General features: G+C 44.9%; 1 protein-coding gene across 1 annotated transcript in view; it reads left to right on the top strand.

Annotated features, from left to right (window-relative positions):
- LOC122817306 (serine/threonine-protein kinase SMG1-like) overlaps positions 1–26,661 on the top strand; it is a gene marked incomplete in the record, with an annotated part of 2,898,779 nt that overhangs the window by 129,119 nt on the left and 2,742,999 nt on the right. Inside the window, 1 exon segment of the mRNA XM_044090530.1 lies at positions 19,836–20,009. Within this exon segment, the coding sequence (XP_043946465.1) occupies positions 19,836–20,009 (174 nt within the window).

Below are 26,661 nucleotides of genomic sequence, written 5' to 3' on the forward strand. Positions count from 1 at the left end.
CCAGTTATTGCACTTTGCAGGCAAATAAATATTCAAATGTATCCATACCTGGATGATTGTCTAATTCAGGCAGAAAACCAGGACGGTGTTTGTAAAAAGGGTTCTAACTTGTCTGGGGTGCATCATAAACGAAAAAAAAATCAAAGCTAGTACCCTTTCAACAGATTACATTCCTGGGTGCAAGCTTGAATACAACTGCCCAGATGGCTTTCCTCACGCCAGAGAAGCAAATTCATTTGATAACTTCAAACAAGTGGCCACAAAAACCCTGCTATCTGCAAGACAAATACTGCAAGCCTTGGGGTTCATGGCCTCCTGCATTCTTCTAATTCAATATGCAAGACTGTATATGAGGAAACTACAGTGGTACTTAAGTCTATGGAGTCAACAGTGTCACAGCCTAGAAACAATGATTCCCATCATACCTTGCCTACACCTGGAATTCCTATGGTGGGCAGAGGCCTGCCACCAAAACAAGGGATTGCCATTCACACTACACCCTGCCGCCCAAACCCTAACTACAGATGCATCAGACTATGCATTGGGGGCTCACCTGGCAGGAATGTGCATTCAGGGCAAATGGAACCCAGATCAAATGTACCTACATATCAATCAAAAAGAAATGTTAGCTGTACAGAATGCTCCGACAGCCTTCAAGGACTACAGTTTTCCAGGACAACTAATGGTAAAGATGGGCAACACCACGGTTATGTGGTACATAAGCAGGGGGGTACACATTCTTACCCCCTCTGCAGACTAGCCATGGCATTGTGGAACACAGCCTTGAGCTACCAAGTGCACCTACAAGCTAAATTCCTGCCAGGAAAATTGAATACACTGGCAGACGGACTAAGCAGAAATCTCATGGACCCACACGAGTGGAAACTGGAACCACGGATTTTCAACATTCTTGACAAGCAAATGGGAGAGCCCAGACACAGATCTATTTGCCTCCCCCCAAAGCTACCAGTTGGACAAGCTTTGCACAAGGGCTCCCCACAAAGAAGCCTGGAATGTGGATGCTGCGTCCTTCAATTGGAAAAACCTATCAGTCTACGCCTTTCCTACTCTGCTCCCCAAAGTTCTGCTAAAAGTCAAACGGGACAAACCAAGAATGATCTTGATTGCTCCAGACTGGCCACGCCAACACTGGTACCCACTCCTGCACAGTGTGTTGCCAGTATCTCCATGGCACCTGCCTCAGATCCCTTCCTTGTTGTCTCAGCAGGAGAACCAAATTCTGCACCCTCAGCTTCCAGCATTGAACCTTGCAGCCTGGCTAATCACTTAAATTCACCCTTATGCCTCAGCAAACCTGTGATGGATGTCATCTTGGAGGCGAGAAGACCTAGTACTAGAAAATCTTATGCTAACAAATGGAAAAGATTCTGTGCCTGGAACCAGTCTTTAGGGATGAGCACAGCAGCACCCAATTTACCTCAGATTTTGCAATACTTAACTGAGATGCTTCACAAGGACCTGTCTTTTTTTCTCTAAAATCCACGCTTCAGCTATTTCAGCTCACTATAACACAAAACCACCCCTCTTTTCTCATCCCCTGCTCAAGCAGCATCTGAGGGGCAAAAAACTTGAAACCACCCAGGAGAGCTCCTACCCCTGCCTTGGGATCTTAACTTTGTTTTGGAGAAACTCACTTTACCTCGTTTTGAGCCAGCTGCTGCTGCAGACTTAAAATTTCTTTCTTGGAAAACAGCTTTCCTTTTAGCAATCACTCCAGCTAGATGGATATCTGAATTACAGGCCCTTATGGCAGTGGAGCCCATCATCTTTCATGCGGACAGGGTATCTGAGGTCCAATTCCATCCTTCATGCCCAAGGTGGTTTCCGTTGTGGCTCTTAATCAGTCCATTAATTTGCCAACCTTCTTTCCCAATCCACAGAACAAAGGAGAATGGATTCTGCATTCCTTGGATGTGCACAGACAACTTAGATTCTACTTGGACAGGACTAAATCTCGAAGAAAATCTGAACAATTGCTGGTAGCATTTGCTGCAGTGGCAGAGGGGAAGGCCATTTCAAAACTAACCATTTCTAAATGGATAAGCCATTGCATTCATTTCTGCTATAAATGCCATGGAAAACCTATCCCCCAGGGGATCAGATCTCACTCCCCCAGGGCTGCATCGCCTTTCTCAGAGGTGATCCTACCAGGGATCTTCTAGAAGCTGCTACCTGGAGTTCTGTACATACTTTCATCAAGCATTATAATTTACCAATTTTTGCTAAATCCAGAGCTGGTTTTGCCACTGTTGTCTTGCATGGCCTTATAGCTGGTCCTAATGCTGTATAAACTCCTCCCAGCCATAGCTTTGGGAATCTACCCAAATGTAATGACTGCAGAAGTGAAACACGAACATAGTACAGTTATGTACACTTATAAGTGTAGATGTTAGTGTGTTCACTGTAGCAGTCTTGGTTACCCTCCCTCCAGCCCCCTACTTTTCTTTGGCTATACCTGTACTTTCTTTTACTATGCTTAAAAAGCCTTTTTGGCGTATTTGCTTTTGGTTGGAGGTATACTTTTGTGTTTTTAAATTTTATTTGCTCCCCATTAGGGGAGCACCTGACATCTGGGGCAAGAAAAATTGATTTAATGACATCGGATGCAGTTTTTATACCCCTGACGACCTGACGTCATGGAAGAAGGGACAGCAACAGACACAGGACCCAAGACTTAATCAGGCCGACTGAGGGCAACTTGCAAGCAGATTACCCAAATGTAATGACTGCAACAGTGAATACACTCTAACATCTACATTTATGGTAAGTGTACACAACTACTTTTTCCATTTGTCCTCTCAACGCTTTCTTGGAGACCCAACGTCTCAGAACACTTGACCCAATCCAAGATGGTGGATTCCGCTTTCCCAGATGTACTTCCACCGGTCAAGAGACAGTCTGCCCATTCTAACTCCGATGTACATGCAATATATCTGATTCCTCAGATGCCCTGTATGAAGACCTTGCTGGAGGCTGATATGGCGTCTGAGGCCTTGACAACTATTCTTCAAACAGTGGTGAACTGCAAATCATCATATTGGAGAGCCCAGAGTTTATCCCTCAATTCTTAGTTAGTGAAGAGATCCCAGGTAAACTAATCAGAGCACATCAGAGAACTGAGGCACCATATTTATTACAAGTGTCATTAACAACCACCTCTTTCCCATTTTCTGCATGAGGTTGGGGTGTTAACTTTCACCATTTCTCTTCAGTGCCACATTCCAGCCTTCTGTGACTCAAATGCTTGACAGCCACAGATGTTGTCACACAGTCCATCCTCCTCTTTCTGGTTGCCCTAATTTCCTCTTTTTTTCTATCTGTTGGTCCCAAATCTTCACCAGATTTTCTTTTCTGCACATGTGCCCATACCATTGTAATCTGTTATCCTTGATGTTCATCGTGCATACAGCTGCAGTCATAACAGATGGGTTTTCCTGCTGTCAGGCGGGTCCTCGGTCGGCCGAATTCCAAAGTCTAGGTCCGGTGTCTGATGTCGTCGCTTCTTCCCTGACGTCAGTGCGACAGCAGTATAAAATATAAGACAACCAGCCAACGCCATTTTCTTCAGTCTTTCTTGCTGCGCGGTGCCCGAAGCAGAAGCAGTTCGCAAGTGTCGGTCGGCCAGCTCCTGAGATTACGAATATTTTTCAACCGAAGACTTCTTGAAAGCTAAATACCCCGTTGGGGAAACTTTTCTTGCCTCAGACCGATGTCAAAGTAATAATTGCATTTCATGTGGGAAGCAAATACCGCATAAGGATTTCCATTCCCTCTGTATTCCTTGCTTAGGCCCAGACCACGACGTCTCGGCCTGTCATTTTTGTGCTGCATTCAACAGACGCACTATTAAGCGTCTGGCGGAGTTCGCCCAACACTATTTTGGCAAAAAGTTTAATTACATTATGTCGTATACTCAGACTCCAGTTTTGGGTAAAAGACGCAAGGATAAGGACTGACATACGTGGTCCGCGACTTCTACCGACACCACGCTAAAGCAGACTACAGGTGCTCCGGTTCTCAGCGAGGCGCCTACGCAGCCCCTGACTACCGATGACACTTCATTTAGCGGTGTCTTCTGTGCCAGAGGTCGCAGGCTCTTTGGCCCACACCCCGACTACAGATACCAATGCCACTCTTGGCAGGGAAACTCAGAGTTTAGGTAGGCCTGCCTCCTCTCAAGGTGTCTTCAGGCCCTCTTCTTTTTCCATTAAGGCTTTCACTAAATCTAAAGCAGCCATGCATTCTAAAAGACGAACTCCACAGGGCCCCACTCAAGGCCCCATGCCTAAAAAGCAGATGCTCAAAATGGCTGAGGATTTGATTTGATTAATCTTATCAGGGGTTCTCAACCCCCCTCGGGCAAAAGGCCCAGAGTGGAGGACGAAAACCCTTCCTCGGACCAGGCCTCCATTACTTCAGAACATTCTGAGGACCAGGAACATTCTTACTCCCCTTTTGAAGATTCTGATGCAGAGGAGTCCATTCCCTCTTTCTCCCCCCCTGAGGATTACTCTTTTGGGGAAACCTTGCATACCTTGAGGGAACACTTCCACTGGGAAGGTCAAGAGTACTCTGACTTCAAGAAAAGGCTCAGGGATTTCCTCTTGCTCCCTCAGCACAGGCCTCTGGCTATACCTCCTGTCTTGGACATACTAGATGTGTATTCAGAGGCCAGCCTTAACCCAGATTCTTTACCTCCAGCTCCAGTCAAGCCTGACAGGTATTACCGGGTTCCTGATTCACACCAATTCCTATAAAAAAGTCATGCGGCTGACCCAGAAACTATTTAACAGGGTCCCAAGGGAATTAAGGCCTCCACTGCCAAAAATCCATTACCTTCAGAGAGAGATTCCAGAGCTTTAGAAAGGTGGAGGGGAAAGGTATACACCTCGGCCACCTTAACCATGAAGGCATTAAACTTGTCAGTTCCATATGTTAAAGTATCAACAGTTTTTGTCATCTCAGTTAAAAAGCAAAATGTCACAACCTGAACAACCAGACTTGAAGGAGCTGCAGGATTTGTTGCATAGTGCAGAGCAAGTGGGTAAACGCACTTTGCAATGTGGTTTTGATGCTTTAGAGGCCTCTTGTAGAGCTGCTGTTATAGGATCAGTCATACGTAGACATGCTTGGCTCAAAGAGCAAACCTTACCAGATCATGTCAAAGCAAAATTACTAGATGCCCCTCTTCAAAAAGATGTATTGTTTGGTGTTAAAGCTGAGGAGGTATTAAAGAAAACGGAGGAAAAGGCAAAATCAATGCAAACAGTGAAAGATTTTCTACAGGTACAACCACCACGTTTCAGTAGAAATTGGCCTTCAAAAAATTGGTCCTTTCCAGCCACGGACAGACCCCAAAGAGGTAGATACAGGCGGCAGAGGGCAATCCCAAGGATAGTTTAGAGGCAGACAGTGGCAAGCTCCTACACAAAGAGGTGGTGAGGATAACTCGCAACCATTCAGAAAGCAAGCCCAATGACTTTTCCCTTTGCATGCCAAGCAAGACTCAAATGGCAGCACCATTAGGCGGAAAACTGGCATTATTTTCAAAAAATTGGCATATTGTCACAAAAAACAAATGGATCCTAGACATTATAAACAGAGGCTACAGATTCTATTTTCACACCCTTCCAAGAATGAGAGGCATGCCAAACCTTCCACACAAAGGGCAGAGGCACAAAGAAAAATTTCAGATCTCAGACATGAAAGCTATTCAAGAGGTACCTATGCACAAACAAGGTCAAGGTTTTTATTCTAGACTATTCCTGGTACCAAGGAAGGGAAAAGATTGGAGACCTATTTTGGACCTATCCATCCTAAACACATTTTTACTCATACCAAAATTCAAGATGCTCACTCTACAGCAGCTTCTTCCCATGCTGGGCAAGGAGTCTTGGCTGGTAACATTGGACCTCAAGGAGGCATTCCTGCATGTCCCAAGCAGACAAAATTGCAGAAGATATCTCCGATTTCTTGCAGGTTCAACCCATTATCAATTCTCTGTATTGCCCTTTGGCTTATCTACTGCGCCCAGAGTATTCACGAAATGCCAGGCATCAGTAATTGCCTACTGCAGACTTCAAGGGATACAAATATACCCCTATTTGGACGACTGCCTGATCCAAGCGGACAGCAAGCACATTCTTCTGAAACATCTGGCATATGTAATAATGTTGTTGAATTCTCTGGGATACACAGTCAACAAAAAGAAATCAAGTCTAATACCCTCTCAGAAAATAATTTTCCTGGGTGCCATCTTGGACACAAACATCCAGATGGCCTACCTCACGCCAGAGAAGCAGGGGCAACTAACTCAATACTTCAGAACACTAGCAAATTGCACCAGGCTGACTGCAAGAAAAATCCTGCAGGTTCTGGGATTCATGGCATCTTGCATCTTACTAATCCCATGTGCAAAGCTGCATATGAGGAAACTTCAATGGTACCTGAAAAAGCTATGGTCTCAACACAGCCACAGTTTGGAAACAATAATACCACTAATTCCATGTCTTCAAAAGGAATTTCTGTGGTGGGCTCAAGCATGCCAAACAAACACAGGTCTCCCATTCAGTAAGCCTCAAGCAAATAAAGTCATCACAACAGACGCCTCGGACTACGCCTGGGGGGCGCACATGACAGATCGGTGCATTCAGGGCAAATGGTCCCAAAAAGAAAAGCACCTACACATCAATCAAAAGGAAATGCTAGCAGTAATAAATGCTATTATAGGCTTCAAAGACCTTCTGCACCCAGGTCAACTACTGATAAGGACGGACAACACCACAGTAATGTGGTACATAAACAGGGAGGAACCCATTCATACCCCCTATGCAGACTGGCCATGTCACTTTGGAACATGGCCCTGGACTTACAAATCAAACTTCAAGCACAGTATTTGCCAGGCAAGGAAAACACACTGGCAGACAACCTAAGCAGAAATATGACAGATCCACACGAATGGAAGTTGCATCCAAGTTTTTACAGAGATAATTCAAGCATGGGGAAGGCCAGTCATAGATATCTCTGCCTCCCACAAAAATCACCAATTGACAAAATTCTGCTCAAGGATTTTTCATCCAAAGGCCTGGAGAGTGGACGCTCTCTTTCAAGTTGGACATCAATGACAGTTTATGCCTTTCCACCTCTTCCTCTGCTGCCCAAAGTTCTATTAAAAGCCAGAGCAGACAGACCAAAGATGATTCTCATTGCTCCAGACTGGCCAAGGCAACACTGGTACCCACTCCTGAGGAGCCTGACGCATTCCCCACCATAAATCCTGCCTCTAATGCCTCTTCTTCTGACTCAGCACAGCTTCAAAACTCTTCACAGTCAGCTAAAAACACTCAATCTAGCCGCATGGAAGATTCCTTAGCATCACAACAGACCCTACTCTCCAAGGAGGTGCAGGATGTCATTTTGGAGGCCAGAAGGCCGTCTACTAGAAAAGCTTACTCCGCAAAATGGAAACTGTTTTGTGTCTGGAATGAGAAAAAGGGCCAGGATCCTGGAAAACTGAATTTACCTCAAATATTACAGTACCTAGCTGAGCTGCTAAGCAGTGGACTTTCTTTCTCCTCCATCAAAATCCATGCCTCTGCCATTTCTGCAGAATACAACACTGATCCACCCTTATTCTCTCACCCCCTCTTAAGACAGTTCCTCAGAGGTGCTAAGAATCTAAAACTCCCAAGGAAACCACCAATACCTGCTTGGGATCTCAATTTTTTTCTAGAAAAGCTGACCTTGCCTCCTTTTGAGCCAGCTGCTTCATCAGATTTGCAATATTTGTCCTGGAAAACAGCTTTCCTTCTGGCTATTACCTCAGCTCTTAGGGTTTCGGAACTACAAGCTCTCATGGCTGTACAGCCTTTCATCATCTTCCATCAGGACAGAGTTTCCTTATGAACCAACCCGTCCTTTATGCCAAAAGTGGTATCCAGGGTAGCTTTGAATCAGGCTATACACTTACCTACCTTTTATCCTAATCCTCAAAACAAAGGGGAGAGATTACTACATTCCTTGGACATCCACAGACAACTGCATTACTATTTGGACAGAACAAAGCCTTTCAGAAAATCAGAACAGCTCTGTGTCCTATGCTATAGGAGCTCAAGGAAAGCCAGTTTCCAAATAGACTATCTCAAAATGGATAGCCCACTGCATACGCTTTTGCTATTCTTTTCATGGCAAAGCTGTACCTACAGGCATCAGATCTCACTCCACAAGGGCCATGGCTACCTCTGCAGCTTTTCTCAGAGGAGTTCCTACCAAAGATATTTTGGAAGCAGCCACTTGGAGTTCTGTGCATACCTTCTCCAAGCACTACCACCTTCCATTATACTCAAAATCTAGAGCGGGCTTTGCCACTGCAGTCTTGCAGGGCATTCTGGCTCCTAGTTCCACCTAGTGCCTACCACCCCTTCTTAGCTTTGGGATTCTAACCATCTGTTATGACTGCAGCTGTAGGCACGATGAACATAGTACAGTTTTGTACCTACCATAAATGTAGATGTTAGAGTGCTAATACAGCTGCAGTCCAGGTTTCCCTCCCTCCTTCCCCTCTTGGGATAGGCCTATTGGCTAGCACCTCCTCATGCAACCTGATTGGGGTATTCATTCTTGATGTATTTGCTGGCATCAAGATAATTCCTTCCTCTGGCACCCCTCCTCTACCAGACACAGGAGAGGAACCAGAAGGCAAACCTACTCCAGACCTGCTACCTCTCAACCGACTCCCGACAGACTTTTCAGGACAGAAATGCCCCTAACTGCGTGACTATCTTGCCCATTTACCTTTGTCAGCCCGCCTCCCTCACTGTCTCCCCTTTTGGAAAATCACAGACCAATGGGTTTTGACTGTCATTCAAAATAGATACTTTCTTGGAAGGAAAAACCCATCCCAAGGCCCATCCCCTTTCCACCCAAAAAGTCAAATCCACATCTTTCCTAACATTCTACTAGACCTACAAAGATTAGTAACAATAGAACCTGTTCCCCCAGGGCAGGAAGAAAAAGGGTTTTGCTAAAGACTTTCTGGTCTCTAACAAAGATGGGCCTTTGAGACCTATACTAGATGTATCCTTCCTAAACCAATTCCTAAAGGTTCCATCATTCAGAATACTATCACTTCAAACTCTTTCTTTATTCCCAGCCCAGGCCTTCATGGCCACACTAGATCCAAAGGAGACTCATCTCCATTTCCCCATAAAACCCTCCAACAGAAAATAATTACATTTTACTGGGCCCTGCTCTCATTTTCAGTTTACACTCTTGTACTTTGGTTTGTCTACTGCACCCAGGGTATTCACACAATGCCTAGCACCACCCATTGATTACTGCAAGACCTAAGGTGCCCAAATCTATCCCTACCTAGATTACATTCTCCTAGCAGAGACAGAAGAACACCTCTAAAATGATCTCAGGTTCACCACCTCCCTTCTACAAAACCTGGCCTTCACCCTCAACTTAAACAAATCCTACTTAACTCTCACAGCAAGACAAAAATCTTTCTGGGCTGCAGGATCAGGACAGACCTGATGCGGACTTTCCTTCCCCAGGACAAAGTCCTGTCCCTCTCCCATCACTTCCAAAACCTTTTACTAGCCCCCCCCAGATTTCTGCAAGGCAATTCCTGCAACTTCTGGGGCTGATGGCAGCCCCCATTCCTATGCTACTCTTAGCAAGAATGCACATGCAGTAGTTCCAATGGTACCTAAACGTATGGTCACAACACCAACAGTCCGTGGAGCAACAGATTCCCATTCTACCCTGCCTCAAAACAGAACTAAGGTGGTGGATTCGACAAATCCTTCACAACCCAGGACTACAGCTCCAAATCCCCTACCCAGCCCAATTCACGCGCACAGATGCATCAGACTTAGGATGAGGAGCCACCTGCAAAGGTTTCAAGGTACAAGAGGCGTGGCATTCTACCCTTCAGAAGAAGCATATCAGTGGGAAATAACTGCAGTTCTTCTGGCCCTGGAGGCTTTTCTTCCTGTTCTCCAACCAGGCCCCTTCAGATATTCACAGACAACACAGTTGTGTGGTATCTCAACAAACCAGGAGGGACCCAAGCTTACCTTCTTTGCAGGGTAACTCTACAAATTTGGGATCTCACCTCCAGGTACAACTTGTCCTTGCAGGCCTCAATCATCTCCACCTTTGAGGACAACAAACAAGTGGATATTCTCAGTAGAACATCCTCTCTACAGCACGAGTGAATATTGAACAGGGAGACCTTTCTAGACATTGTCCACCGGTGGGGCACACCAAGTGGATCCGTTTGCCTCCCCCTAGAACAGGCCATTGAACACTTTCTGCACCAAGGATCACTGTACACTTGCCTGGAGAGTAGATGCCTTCAGCATTCCATGGAGGTGACTGTTTCTATATGCTTTCCACCCTTCCCACTAATCCAAAAGGTCCTACTGAAAATCAGGAAGGACAAATCAAAAATCTTTCTGCTGACTCCCTACTGGCCAAGGTAGCACTGGTTCCCTCTAATTTTCTTATTAGCCAAGGGCAATCACAACAATTTACCCCACAAGGTGGACCTCCTCACACAACAAAAGGAAACTCTAATTCATCCTCCCAAACATTTGTTAGGACCAACACTCTGGGTGATAAACTTCTAATCCCTTTTAGACACCACCACTACTCAGGACGTGCTTACAGTCCTGAGGAGAGGCCAGGAAACCTGCTACTAGGAAATCATATTTATCAAAATTGGAGAGATTCTCCAAATAGTGTTTACAAAAGGACAGGGACCCCAGCCATACAGACCCTTCCCTTGTCATTACTGATGTGTGTGAACACATTAAGGATAGCCTTTCTTACTCTTCTGTGAAAGTCCACCTTTCAGCCATTTCAACTTGCCTGCATCTAGAACCCCCCCCCACCTTGCTTTCCAGTCTGATGAAAAACTTTTCCTGAGAAGGGATCTTACACACCAGACCACCTAGAAAACCCATCCCACCACCCTGGGACCTCAACTTTGCCCTAGAAAGACTAACACTGGCCCCCTTTGAGCCAGCTAGCAATGCTACTTTACAGTTGTGTACATGGAAGAATGTACTGTTGGTGTCCATTGCTTCTGGTAGGAGTGTGTAAGAGTTGCAGGCTGTTATGGCCTGCCCCCCCCCCCCACACACACACACACACACTCAATCTTCCACAAGGATAGGGTGACCTTACACAGTAACCCTTCCTTCATGCCCGAAGTGGTCAACGAACTGTCCTTAAATCAATCTATTCACCTACCTTTTTTTCCCTCTCCAACTAACAATAGTCAGAGGATTATTCATTCCCTGGATGTACATAGACTACTTGTATTCTACCTAGACAAAGCTAAGTCCTTCAGAAAATTTAACTGTCTCCTTCCATCCCAGGGCTCTGGGCAAGGCAGACTCCAAATAAACTATTTTGTGTTGGATCAGAAAATCCATTTCCTTCTGCTACTCACACCATGGCAAGCACCCCATGGGATGAGAGCTCACTCCACCAGAGGCATGGCTACTTCCAAAGGCTTCCTCAAAGGGCTGGACACAGCATCTATTATGGAAGCCGCCACCTGGTCCACTGTTCACACTTTCACCAAACACTACAAACTGGACCAAGTCTCCAGAGCTAGGGCAGACTGTACTAGAGCAATCCTGCAGGGGTTTCTGGAATCTTCACTTACACTTCAGCTCTTTCCTTTAATTAAGCTGTGGTACTCTCCCACAGTAAGAATACTGCAACATAGGAATAGGACATAGAATAGTTGTGTAAAATCTTACCATCACCATACATGTCGTCTTCCATGTTACAGTATTCCTTTCCTCCCTCCAACCCCTGGATTAAGTTTGGGCTATGGACATAGCTTTTGGGCACTAAGAAGCTCTACCCTTCAAGAGCAGACTAGCCAGCATATGACACTTGACACTTCTGGCTGACATCACTTATTACTCTCTTTGGGACAGTCAGTCTGGCCTTCATGTTCTGAGGTCTGTGTGTGCAGACATCATATTTAAGGTCCCTAGTTTATGGCCCTACGTGTGATGCCCCATGCACTTGCAGCAACCAGACTTAAGCTTTTGTGTAGGAGCTGACGTTCAGGTCTCCTGAGCCAGGGAATCTCACACTAAGAATACTGTAACATGGAAGAGAAGGACATCTATGTTAAAATTTTACACAACTATTCTTTCCTGTTTCAGCACATTTTGTGTGTTTGTGGGCTATAACCAGTTCTGATCGACAAGCAAACTCAATCTGAGGTAATACAGGGGTATGGGGAATTACTGTTAATGGGAGGAGCTTGAGAGTTGCATCAAAGAGTCGAAGAAATGCGGCCGAGCTGGATCTGATGCCCACTTGAGGAAAACACATGCACAGTTGTGATGAGTACATAATTTTGTTACACTACATTGCTATTAATGGAAAAGTTGCTCCCACTTCAGATATCTGGATTTAACCTACAGCCTTTTGATATTCCTACTGTTAAAAGGCAAGCATGCTGCCTGTTGAACCACTGATTTCTCTTTAGTTTGCCATTTCTTCAGAGTGCATCATTTAAAAACTGACAGCATAGTTGCAGCTGAACATCTGTGTTGGAGAAAGAAAAACTTTAGTACAGTTTCTACTGTATCAGAACCTCTTGTAGTGCCTTCATTTTTTCTGGATGGTGTTTCACTAGATCTAGCTGACAGAATTTCTTAGTGGAAGTCAGCACATACCTACTATTTTGGTCTCTTGTTTTGTTTTTGAGACTTGTCCAAGGTGCAATCAGCATTTATCTCTCCAGATCTTATGGAAAACTTATGTGTAGTTTTTGTTAATACATCTTAAATTTACTTTGGGACACTTTGCAAAGTCTGCTTTATGGTTCTTAAGTTTCTATTTTTGTGGTGTGGTATGTTGGAATGCCATACTTCATGTGACAGTTTAGACTGCAAAGTACTGTCGACGTTTGCCTTTGTTTTTGCATAAGGTATGTTGCAGATGTTCATCGTGCATACAGCTGCAGTCTTAACAGATGGGTTCTCCTGCCGTCAGGCGGGTCTTCGGTCGGCCGAATTCCAAAGTCTAGGTCTGGTGTCGGTTGTAGTCGCTTCTTCCCTGACGTCAGTGCGACAGGGGAATAAAGGAACCAGCCGACGCCATTTTCTTCAGTCTTTCTTGCCGCGCGGTGCCCGAAGCAGAAGCAGGTTGCAAGTGGCCGGTTGGCCAGCTCCTGAAATTACGAAAATTTTGAAACCGAAGTCTTCTTGAAAGCTAAGTACCCCGTTGGGGAAACTTTTCTTGCCTCAGACCGATGTCAGACAAAGTTAATAATTGTATTTCATGTGGGAAGCAAATACCGCATAAGGATTTCCATTCCCTCTGTATACCTTGTTTAGGCCCAGACCACGACGTCTCGGTCTGTCGCTTTTGTGCTACATTCAACAAACGCACCATTAAGCGTCGGGCGGAGTTTGCCCAGCATTATTTTGGAAAAACATTTAACTATATTATGTCGTCGGATACTCCGACACCAGTTTTGTCTAAAAAAACGCAACGATAAGGACCGACACACGAGGTCCGCGGCCTCTACCGACACCACGCCAAAGCCAACTACACGTGGTCCGGTTCTCAGTGAGGCGCTTACGCAGCCCCTGACTACCGACGATTCTTCATTGGCGGTGTCTCCTGTGCCCGAGGTCGCAGGCTCCTCGGCCCACACCCCGACTACAGATACCGAAGCCACTCTTGGCGTTGAACCTCAAAATGTAGACAGGTCTACCTCCACTCAAGGTGTGTTCAGACCTTCCTCTTCTTTTTTATTTATTTATTTATTTATTTATTTTTTTTTGAATGAATGTCCCACTTCCACAGACAGAGCCTGTTTTCAGCTTTGAGGGGGGAGAAATCCAGAAATATTTATTTATTTATTTATTTATTTGTTTGACCGGGGAATGTCCGACTAGGTTCCACAGAGCCTGTTTTCAGCGGAGGCCCGGGGAGAAATTCTCCAGAATTTTTCCATCAAGACTTTCACTAAGTCTAAAGCAGCCATGCATTCTAAGAGACAAGCTACACAGGGCTCATCTCCAGGCCCCATGCCTAAAAAAACAGATGCTTAAAATGGCTGAGGATTTAATTTACTCTTATCAGGGGTTCTCAACCCCCACCGGGCAAAAGGCCCAGAGTGGAGGAAGAATCCCCCTCCCCTGATCAGGGCTCCATTGTTTCAGAGCACTCTGATGTTCAGGAACATTCTTACTCCCCTTTTGAAGACTCTGATGCAGATGAGTCCATTCCTTTTGTATCCCTTTAGAGGATTACTCATTTGGGGAAACTTTGCATACCTTAAGGGAACACTTCCACTGGTAAGGCCAAGATTATTCAGATTCCAAGAAAAGGCTTAGGGAATTTCTCTTGCTACCTCACCACAGACCTCTGGCTATACCTCGTGTCTTGGACATCCTAGATGATGTTTACTCGGAGGCCTGCCTTAACCCGGATTCTCTGCCTCCAGCCCCAGTCAAGCCTGACGGGTACTACAGGGTTCCTGACTCTCACCAATTTCTATACAAAAGCCATGCTGCTGACCCAGAAACCATCTCACAGGGCACCAAGGGAATTAAGGCCTCCACTGCTAAAAATCCATTACCTTCCGAGAGAGATTCCAGATCCTTAGAAAGGTGGGGAAAAAAGGTATATACCTCGGCTACCTTGACCATGAGGGCCTTAAACTGTCAGTTCCATATGCTAAAATACCAACAGTTTTTGTTATCACAATTGAAAAGTAAAATGTCACAACCTGCGCAACCAGACTTGAAGGAGTTGCTGGATTTGATGCATAATGCAGAACAAGTGGGTAAGCATACCTTACAATGTGGTTTTGATGCTCTAGAGGCCTCATGTAGAGCTGCTGTTACAGGATCAGTCATATGTAGACATGCCTGGCTCAAGGAACAAACCTTGCCTGATCTTGTCAAAGCTAAATTACTAGATGCCCCTCTACAAAAGGATGTATTATTTGGTGCTAATGCTGAGGAGGTATTAAGGAAAATGGAGGAAAAGGCTAAATCAATGTAAACTGAAAGATTTTCTACAGGTACAACCCCCACTTTTCAGTAGAAATTGGCCTTCCAAAAATTGGTCCTTTCCAGCCACGGACAGACCCCAAAGAGGTAGATACAGATGCCCGAGGGGCAGGGGACAATCCCAAGGATAGTTCATAGGCAGACAGTGGCAAGCTCCTACACGAAGAGGTGGTGAGGATAACTCGCAATCACAGAAAGCAAGCCCAATGACTTCCCCTTTGCATGCCAAGTAAGACTCAAATGGCAGCCCCCTTAGGAGGAAAATGGCATTTTCAAAAAATTGGCATATTGTCACAAAAGGCAAATGGATCCTGGACATTATAAACAGAGGCTACAGATTCCATTTTCAAACCCTTCCAAAAATGAGAGGCATGCCAAACCTGCCGCACAATCAAAGGGCAGAGGCACAAAGGCAAATTACAGATCTCACAAACAGGAAAGCTTTTCAAGAGGTACCTACGCACAAACAAGGTCAAGGTTTTTATTCCAGACTATTCCTGGTACCAAGGAAGGGAAAAGATTGGAGACCTATTTTGGACCTATCCATCCTGAACACATTTCTACTCATACCAAAATTCAAGATGCTCACTCTACAGCAGCTTCTTCCCATGCTGGGCAAGGAGTCTTGGCTGGTAACATTGGACCTCAAGGAGGCATACCTGCATGTCCCAATCAGACAAAATTGCAGAAGATACCTCATATTTCTTGCAGGTTCAACCCATTATCAATTCTCTGCATTGCCCTTGGGCTTATCTACTGTGCCCAGAGTATTCACGAAATGCCAGGCATCAGTAATTGCCTACTGCAGACTTCAAGGGATACAAATATACCCCTATTTGGACGACTGCCTGATCCAAGCGGACAGCAAGCACATTCTTCTGAAACATCTGGCTTATGTAATAATGTTGTTACACAGTCAACAAAAATAAATCAAGACTAATACCCTCTCTGAAGATAATTTTCCTGGGTGCCAACTTGGACACAAACACCCAGATGGCCTACCTCGCGCCAGAGAAGCAGGGGCAACTAACTCAGTACTTCAGAACACTAGCAAATTGCACCAGGCTGACTGCAAGGAAAATCCTGCAGGCTCTGGGATTCATGGCATCGTGCATCTTACTAATCCCATGTGCAAAGCTGCATATGAGGAAACTTCAATGGTACCTGAAAAACCTATGGTCTCAACACAGCCACAGTTTGGAAACAATAATACCACTAATTCCATGTCTGCAAAGGAATTTCTGTGGTGGGCTCAAGCATGCCAAACAAACACAGGTCTTCCATTCGGCAAGCCTCAAGCGAATCAAGTCGTCACAACAGACGCCTCGGACTACGCCTGGGGGGTGCACATGACAGATTGGTGCATTCAGGGCAAATGGTCCCAAAAAGAAAAGCACCTTCACATCAATCAAAAGGAAATGCTAGCAGTAATAAATGCTATTATAGCTTTCAAAGACATCCTGCAACCAGGTCAACTATTGATGAGAATGGACAACACCACAATTATGTGGTACATAAACAGGGAGGAACACATTCATACCCCATATGCAGACTGGCCATGTCACTTTGGAACATGGCCATGGACTTACAAATCGAACTACAAGCGCAGTACTTGCCAGGCAAGGAAAACACACTGGCAGACAACCTAAGCAGAAATATGACAGATCCACACGAATGGAAGTTGCATCCAAAAGTTTTTACAGAAATAATCCAAGCATGGGAAGGCCAGACATAGATCTCTTTGCCTCCCACAAAAATCACCAATTGACAAAATTCTGCTCAAGGATTTTCCATCCAAAGGCCTGGAGAGTGGACGCTCTTTCAGTTGGACATCAATGACAGTTTATGCCTTCCCACCTCTTCCTCTTCTGCCCAAAGTTCTATTGAAAACCAGAGCAGACAGACCAAAGATGATTCTCATTGCTCCAGACTGGCCAAGACACCACTGGTACCCACTCCTGAGGAGCCTGATGCTTTCTCCACCATGGACCCTGTCTCTAATGCTTCTCCTGACTCAGCGGAGCTTCAAAACTCTTCACAGCCAGCTAATAACACTTAATCTAGCCGCATGGAAGATTCCTTAGCATCACAACAGACAACAGACCCTACTCTCCAAGGAGGTGCAGGATGTCATTTTGGAGGCCAGGAGGCCATCAACTAGAAAAGCTTACTCCGCAAAATGTAAACTGTTGTGTCTGGAATGAGAAAAAGGGCCAGGATCCTGGAAAACTGAATTTACCTCAAATACTACAGTATCTAGCTGAGCTGCTAAGCAGTAGACTTTCATTCTCCTCCATCAAAATCCATGCCTCAGCCATTTCTGCAGGATACAGCACTGATCCACCCTTATTCTCTCACCCTCTAAGACAGTTCCTCAGAGGGGCTAAATCTTAGACCCCCAAGGAAACAACCAATACCTGCTTGGGATCTCAATTTCATTCTGGAAAAACTGACCTTCCCTCCCTTTGAGCCAGCTGCCTCATCAGATTTGCAATATTTGTCCTGGAAAACAGCTTTCCTTCTGGCTATTACCTCAGCTCGTAGAGTTTCAGAACTACAAGCTCTCATGGCTGTGCAGCCTTTTATCTTCCATCAGGACAGAGTTTCCTTACGAACCAACCCGTCCTTTATGCCTAAAGTGGTATCCAGGGTAGCTTTGAATCAGGTCATACATTTACCTACCTTTTATCCTAATCCTCAAAACAAAGGTGAGAGATTACTACATTCCTTGGACATCCACAGACAACTGCGTTATTTGGACAGAACAAAGCCTTTCAGAAAATCAGAACAGCTCTTTGTGTCCTATGCTGTAGGAGCTCAAGGAAAGCAAATTTCCAAACAGACAAACTCAAAATGGATAGCCCACTGCATACGCTTTTGCTCTTCTTTTCATGGCAAAACTGTTCCTACAGGCATCAGATCTCACTCCACCAGGGCCACAGCTACCTTTGCAGCTTTCCTCAGAGGAGTTCCTACCAAAGATATTTTGGAAGCAGCCACTTGGAGTTCTGTGCATACCTTCTCCAAGCACTACAACCTTCCATTATACTCCAAAACTAGAGCAGGCTTTGCCACTGCAGTCTTGCAGGGCATCCTGGCTCCTCCTAGTTCCACCTAGTGCCTACCACACCTTTCTTAACTTTGGGATTCTACCCATCTGTTATGACTGCAGCTGTATGCACGATGAACATAGTACAGTTTTGTACCTACCATAAATGTAGATGTTGGAGTGCTAATACAGCTGCAGTCCAGGTTTCCCTCCCTCCTTCCCCTCTTGGGACAGGCCTATTGGCTAACACCTCCTCATACAACCTGATTGGGGTATTCATTTATGGTGTATTTGCTTGCAACTACTGTATTTTGATTATATTGCATTGTTTTATTACATAAATTTATGTATTGCCTTCCTTCTGGGGGCACCTGACATCTGGGGCAAGAAAAACTGAAGAAAATGGCATTGGCTGGTTCCTTTATACCCCTGTCGCACTGACATCAGGGAAGAAGCGACTACAACCGACGCCGGACCTAGACTTTGGAATTCGGCCGACCGAGGACCCGCCTGACGGCAGGAGAAACCCATCTGTTATGACTGCAGCTTTATTAGCACTCGAACATCTACATTTATGGTAGGTACAAAACTGTACTTTTTGTTCAGGCCTTTGTGACTGAAATTTCTGTTTTCAGAGTTTTGTTACTTTTTGGAACTGGAAGGTGTTTGGCAGAATTTTTGTTTCTATGTTCACAGTATCTGTACTGATTCTCTCAATGTGTAGTCTGACACATTTGTCTTATCTTGCCTTTTTTCAAGATATTTCCTTGTTTAGGAAATCCCTCTTACGAAAGTGTTTCTTGGTGACCTGACTAGACTTTTCATGCTGTTGTACTATCTCCTTTTTTCTCCTTTGAAAAGTAAACTTAGTATGGCAGCTAAATGGTACATTTAATGTTGGCATAGTTACGAATCTAACATTGATGGTACAAATTAAGAAGTGGGAAAGTGAAATGGGCGGGTAGCTGATGGTACAAATTAAGAAGTGGGAAAGTGAAATGGGCGGGTAGCTGGCTCTGCATATGAACACAAGGAGTTAAATACAAGTCCTGTACTGCTAAATCAGTTTAAATGAGAGCTCTGGTATGAGAACATTTTTGGTTTATTTGAATTACCTGTTGGTTGTAATTAACTTAAAGTATTTCCTTGAAAAGATGTAGTGTGCGCTTTTTTTCCTCCCACTGGTTTAAATTACCTTTTGGTACTGAGCCAGCAAGTATTTATGGGCCAACTGTTTTAGGCTGTACTTGAATTTATATTGCAACAAGGTCCAGCACATATCGAAAAAGGTCAGAATATTAAGATGTGAAATAATTTACCTTTCTGCTGCTTTTAGAAGTAGTCTGTGCTGCAGGTGATCCTGTGAAGGTTAATACATTGGCCCCACTGGCATCATGAAGCACTCTGTAATGCGCATCAGCAGCGGGTTCTGACCAGTGCTGATTATATTATATGTTGTCCTGCCATGGTTTAAGGACAGAAGAATGCAGTTAAATTTTGGTAGATGTCCGTAGTAATGGTCAGTAGTTTGACATCAACCACTCAGTACAAGGACTGAGACAAACAGGAGAGAGTTCCCCTAGAGCAGCAAGTGGGAATTTGGTGTAACAAGACATTCCTAAAGTGATTGAGAGTGTATGCATGTCCTCTGTGTTAAATTAACTTAAAATCTCAACTTGATTCATTTTTGTGTTTAGGACCTTAGCCATGTTGCTTCAGGTGAGTCTGTGGATGATGATATTCCACCTCCGTCAGTATCATTACCAAAGTTAGCAGCGCTTTTGCGAGTTTTCAGCACAGTGGTTAGGAGCATTGGAGAGCGCTTCAGTCCAGTCAGAGGACCCCCTATTACGGAAGCCTATGTAACAGATGTAAGTATGTATTTTGTTCCAAACTTTTCATGCAGCTATGGGTTATCCTGCTGCATAGTTGTACACTTAGTTTTGTTGTCTATTATGCCATACAATTCAAATTGTAAAGGAAATTGAAGAATGGCATGTACATGCTTTCAATGGTCCTGTATTTAACTTTAACTATGAGAAATAGATTTTTAAATTTGGTAGTTCGTTTTCATGAGGCAGTGTCGTGTGATGCTTCTCATGCTTTGTTCTCAAATGCTGCAGAAACCTGTGTTAGAGCTATGGATTAAAAGGAAATGCCAAGAAATGCATAACGGTATCCTTCGGGACATCCTCCACAACTGTTAACTGTTTATTATTGGAACATCCACAGAGGTTCCTCACTAAAAGAATACAGGGTATAAGTAACATTTCCTATGCAGTCTGCCTCAAGCCTTATTGTTTTATATTGACAGTATACCCCTAAGAGATGACCTGGTAGTCTGGGACTTGACTCTCATAGTAATTTAGCCTTTGACCATCACGTGTGTACAGCAGTGAAGAAATCATTCTTCAACATATAAACAAAAATATGACATCCAAGTCCAAGGAGGTCATTGAAAACCGTGCCTCCTTTGGTATGTACCTAACCAGGTACATCTGTCAATTGGAACACCCAGAGATTCCTCACTAAAAGAATGCAGGGCATAAGTAACATTTCCTATGCAGTCCGCCTCAAGCCCTGTCATATTCTGTATCCTACAGGTTGTTGTGGGGTGATCTGTGCCTGGCATCCAAGGCGTTTAGACCCCACCATGATGGACCCCCTGCATATTGGTTAAACAGCATCAGAATTGCCCGATGTTCATCGTATTACCCTGCTGCAGTCATCACACTTGGGTTATCCTGCCGTCAGGCAGTCCCGCAGTCGGCCCGAATTCCAAAGTCTTAGTCCGGCGTCGGTTGCCGTCGCTTCTTCCCTGACGTCAGTGCGCCAGGGGTATACAGGGGGCATCGACACCATTTTCTTCAGTCTTTCTTGCCGCGCAGTGCCCAAAGCAGAAGCAGTTTGCAAGTGCTGGTCGGCACCTGAGATTTTCGATTTGAATATCAGTCCGAAGTCGTCAATAAAGCTAAGTTACCCCGTTGGGGAACATTTTCTTGCCTCAGTCCGATGTCAGAAAAAGTTAACAATTGCATTTCTTGTGTGAAGCAAATACCTTATAAGGACTTCCATTCCTTTTATATTCCTTGCCTAGGCCCAGACCATGACATGCCAGGTTGTCGGTTTTGCGCTAGGTTTAATAAACGAACTATCAAACGCCGCTTTGACTTCGCACGGCATTACTTTGGTAGGAAATTTAATTATATCATGCCGTTGGAGCAGCCGACCGCCATACATAAAAAAACGCAAGGATAAGGACAGGCAGCCTAGGAACAAGCCAGACTCATAGGCCTCAGCTGGGCCTGTCGCCGGTCCTCCAGTTTTCAGTGAGGCACCTACAACAGCCCCTGACAACAGCAGATCTGGAACCCCAGACAGCTGCGGATTCCCAAGCGGAGCCTACTAGGCAGACTCATCCATCTACAGGCACCGGAGCAGTGGAAACACTTTTGGTTGCAGAAGGTGTCTTCAGACCAACTACACTCGCCATTAAATCTTATGCTAAGCTTAAAACTCCTTTAAAACCTAAGAAAACTGTAAATCAGTCTACAGTGCAAGGCCCCATGCCTAAGAAACAGATGCTTAAGATGGCTGAAGATTTGATTACCCTTATCAGGGATTCCCATCCCCCTCCTGATAAAAGACCAAGACAAGAGGAGGATTATGCATCCTCTGACTAGGTTTCTCTCTCCTCAGATTCTTCTGAGGAACAGGATTACACTTTCCACCTTTTGAAGATTCTGATGCTGAAGACTCTATTCCCTCAGCATCTCCCCCTGAAGACTACTCCTTTGGGGAAACTTTACATACCATGAGGGAACATTTCCACTGGGAAGGCCAGGATTACTCAGATTCTAAGAAAAGGCTTCGAGAGTTCCTTTTACTACCCCAGCACAGACCTCTTGCTATCCCTCCTGTTTTAGATATTGTGGATGATGTCTACTCTGAGTTTAGTTTAAATTCAGACTCTATCTCAGTCTCCAGCCAAACCAGACAGATACTACAGAGTACCTGACTCTCTCAAATTCTTTTATAAAAGTCCTGTAGCTGACCCAGAAACAATTTCCTAGGGTCCTAAGGGAGCAGAAGCTTCTATGGCTAAAAATCCTGTGCCCTCTGAAAGGGATTCCAGAGCCCTAGATAGATGGGGAAAGAAAATATACACCTCAGTAACTCTGGCTATGAGAGCATTAAATTGCCAGTTTCACATGTTGAAATATCAACAATTCCTAATGTCTCAGTTAAAACAAAAAATGAGCACACATTCAGAACAGTCTGAATTCAAGGAAATGCAGGATCTGTTGCATGCAGCTGAACAGGTGGGCAAACATACTTAACAATGCGGATTTGATTCATTGGAAGCTTCCTGTAGAGCAGCTGTTACTGGCTCTGTCATAAGCAGACTTGCTTGGTTAAAAGAACAAACCCTCCCTGACCATGTTAAAGCAAAATTATTGGATGCATCTTTACAGCAGGATGTATTATTTGGTATCAAAGCTGAAGACGTTTTAAAGAAAATGGAGGATAAGGCAAAGTCTATGCAAACTGTCAAGGATTTTTTGCAGGTACAACCCCCTCGTTTCAGCAGAAATTGGCCAACAAAAAACTGGTCCTTTCCAGCTTCAGACGGATCACAGAGGGGCAAATACAGACGCCCAAGGGGCAGAGGTCAGTCACAGGGCCCTTACAAACCTCGCCAATGGGGTTCTGCTACCCAGAAAGGCGGAGAAGACAGGTCCCAAGCTAGCAGAAGACTAACACAATGACTCTATCCTCAAACTACCAAGCAAATCTCTCCTGGCAACTCCCTTGGGAGGAAAACTAGCATTTTTTGCAGACAACTTGGCCCATCATCACAAAAGACAAATGGGTTCTAAACATTGTCTCTCAATGATACAGATTCCACTTTCATACCTTACCAAGGATCAAAGGAATGCCAAACCTGCCACCAAATCAATGGGCAGAGGCACAAAAACAAATTACAGCTCTTATGAACATGAGAGCCATTCAACAGGTACCTACACAGGAGCAAGGACAAGGATTTTACTCTATGCTCTTCCTAGTCCCAAGAAAGGACAAAGCATGGAGACCCATTCTGGATCTTTCAGTTCTGAACACCTATCTGCAAGTACCAGAATTCAAGATGCTAACACTACAGCAGCTTCTTCCCATGCTGGGCAAGAATGCTTGGCTAGTCACTTTGGACCTCAAGGAAGCATACCTGCATGTCCCTATCAGACAAAATTGCAGAATATACCTCCGCTTCATTGCAGGTTCAACCCATTATCAATTCTCTGCACTGCCCTTTGGCTTATCTACTGTGCCCAGGGTCTTCACAAAATGCCTGGCACCAGTAATTGCATACTGCAGACAGAGGAATTCAAATATACCCATACCTGGACGCCTGCCTTATTCAAGCAGAAAGCAAGGACATTCTTTTAAAGCATCTGGCATTTGTCAAACACCTTTTAAGTTGCCTAGGGTACACAGTAAACGAAAAGTAATCAAAACTAGTGCCCTCACAAAACATAATATTCCTGGGTGCCATCTTGAATACAATGGCCCAGATGGCTTATCTCACGCCAGACCAGCAACGACAGCTGATTCAATATTTCAAAATAATGGCAACGAAGACCCAACTCCCCTGCAAGAAAACTTCTGCAGGCCTTGGGATTCATGGCATCTTGCATACTACTAATACCATTTGCAAAACTGCATATGAGGAAATTACAATGGTACCTGAAAAGTGTATGGACTCAGCACAGCCAGAGCTTGGAAACAATGATACCACTCATTCCCTGCCTTTAACATGAGTTTGTATGGTGGGCACGGGCATGTCACCTCAACAAGGGTCAGCCTTTCACCTTACCCACAACCAGGCAAACTGACAACAGATGCATCAGACTATGCCTGGGGAGCACACATGGCAGGGCAGTGCTTTCAGGGCAAATGGACTACAGATCAGAAGCATCTGCATACCAGTCAAAAAGAAATGCTAGCAGTACAGAATGCCCTAACAGCTTTTCAAGGACCGTCTACACCCAGGACAACTAATAATAGACAGACAATACCACAGTAATGTGGTACATAAACCAGCAAGTGGGCACACATTCCTACCCTCTATGCAGGCAAGCAATGACCTTGTGGAACACTGCACTGTCTTACTAGGGTTCAATTACAAGCACAATTCCTGCCAGGAAAGAAAAACACATTGGCAGACGACCTAAGCAGAAACATCATGGATCCACACGAATGGAAACTAGATCCACAAGTATTTGCAATGATAGCTCAAAAATCGGGATGCCCAGACATAGATTTGTTTGCAAGCCCCCACAACTACCAACTTCAAAAATTTTGCACAAGGACCTTCCATCCACTAGCTTGGAAAGTGGACACCCTCTCTTTCAGTTGGAAAACATTAACAGTGTATGCCTTCCCCCCATTGCCTCTTCTAGCAAAAGGTACTGCTGAAAGTCAGATTAGAGAGGCTACAAATGATACTCGTTGCACCAGACTGGCCACGCCAGCATTGGTATCCAATTTTAAGGAACATGGCCCACAGCCCACTATGGATTTTGCCACAAATTCCTCACCTGCTCACTCTTCGAGACTATCAGTTTCTACACAGCCAGCTCAAGACTTTAAACCTGGCTGCATGGCAAATGACCTAAACATCCACCCAACACCTTTATCCAAAGCTGTTATGGATGTCATTTTGGAGGCCAGGAGACCCAGCACCAGGAAAACCTATTCAGACAAATGGAAAAGATTTTGCGCCTGGAACCAGGCTAAAGGCCTAAATACCCTTGATCCAAACATCCCTCAGATTCTACAATATTTAACAGATGTTACACAAAGGACTTTCCTTTTCATCTATTAAGATCCACGCCTCAGCAATTTCAGCTCATTATAGCATGGATCCTCCTTTATTCTCACATCCACTCCTAAGACAGTACCTCAGAGGGGCTAAGAACTTAAGACCGCCAAGGAGAGCTCCAACACCTACTTGGGATCTCAATTTTGTTCTGGAAAAGCTTACACTGCCGCCCTTTGAACCAGCTTTTTCAGCTGATTTAAAATTTCTTTCATGGAAAACTGCCCTACTAGCAATAACCTCAGCTAGAAGAGCCTCAAAGCTACAGCACTAATGGCAGTGGAACCTTTCCTCATTTTTAATCAAGACGGAGTCTCTCTACGAACTAATCCTTCCTTTATGCCAAAGGTGGTATCCAGTGTGGCCCTAAACCAAAACCATTCACTTGCCCATCTTCTTCCCAAATCCCCAGAACAAAGGAGAAAGACTCCTGCACTCTTTGGACATTCACAGGCAATTACGTTACTACTTGGATGAAACTAAGGTTTTCAGAAAAACTGACCATCTCTTTTAGCCTATGCTACAGGATCACAAGGAAAAGCTATCTCAAAACAGACCATTTCTAAATGGATAGGGCATTGCATACGTTTCTGCTACACACATCATGGGAAACCAGTACCTGCTAACATTTGGTCCCACTCCACCAGGGCTACAGCTACATCAGCAACCTTTTTCAGGGGAGTGCCAACCAAGGATATTCTGGAAGCTGCAACTTGGAGTTCAGTGCACACCTTCACCAAAGACTATCACTTACCTCTATACTCTAAAACTAGAGCTGGTTTTGCCACTGCAGTTTTGCAGGGCCTACTAGCTCCTTCTAACCCTGTTTGACTCCACCTCCCATCCTTAGCTTTGGGATTCTACCCAAGTGTGATGACTGCAGCAGGGCAACACGATGAACATAGTACAGATGTCCTTCAAGGATGCAACTGCAGTCCTGACATATGGGTTGTCCTGCCTCAGGCAGTCCTTTGGTCGGCCAGATTCCAAAGTCTGGGTCTGGCGTCGGCTGATGTCGCCCTTTCCCTGACGTCAGAGCACCTGGAGTATAAAGACGTCATCCGATGCCATCTTCAGTCTTTCTTGCCGCGTGGCACCCGAAGCAGAAGCAGTTCGCAAGTGCCGGTCGACCAGCTCCTGTGTTTTCAGCTACTGAAGTCTTCAAAAAAGCTAAGTACCCCATTGGGGACCTTTTCTTGCCTCAGCTGATGTCAGATAAAAGTGAAAAAGTTAATTGTTTAACTTGTGGGCAACAAATACCTCATAAGGATTTCCACTCTTACTGTTTACCTTACCTAGGCCCAGAACACAACGTCTCGGCCTGTGCAGCTTGTGCCTCTTTCAATAAACATACTCTTAGGCGTCGGTCTGAGTTTGCACAGGATTATTTTGGGGAAGATTTCTGTTATATCATGCCGTCGGAGCTTCCAACAGCACATTTACCTAAAAAACGGAAGGATAAGGACCGACACCCGCGGTCTCAGCCGACACCACGCTTAGGCCTACCGCGAGTGTCGCGGGCTCTTCTGAGCCGGTTTCGCAACCGCTACAGACCGACGACACCGCTCCACCGGTTACTTCGGTACCAGAGGCCAGCTCGGTGCCGGTTTCTGTGCTCCCCTCTGAGACCGTAGCCCAGGATATTT

This window comes from Protopterus annectens, chromosome 12.part0 (genome assembly GCF_019279795.1).
Source record: "Protopterus annectens isolate FY-2018-M chromosome 12.part0, PAN1.0, whole genome shotgun sequence".
Lineage (NCBI taxonomy): Eukaryota > Metazoa > Chordata > Ceratodontiformes > Protopteridae > Protopterus > Protopterus annectens.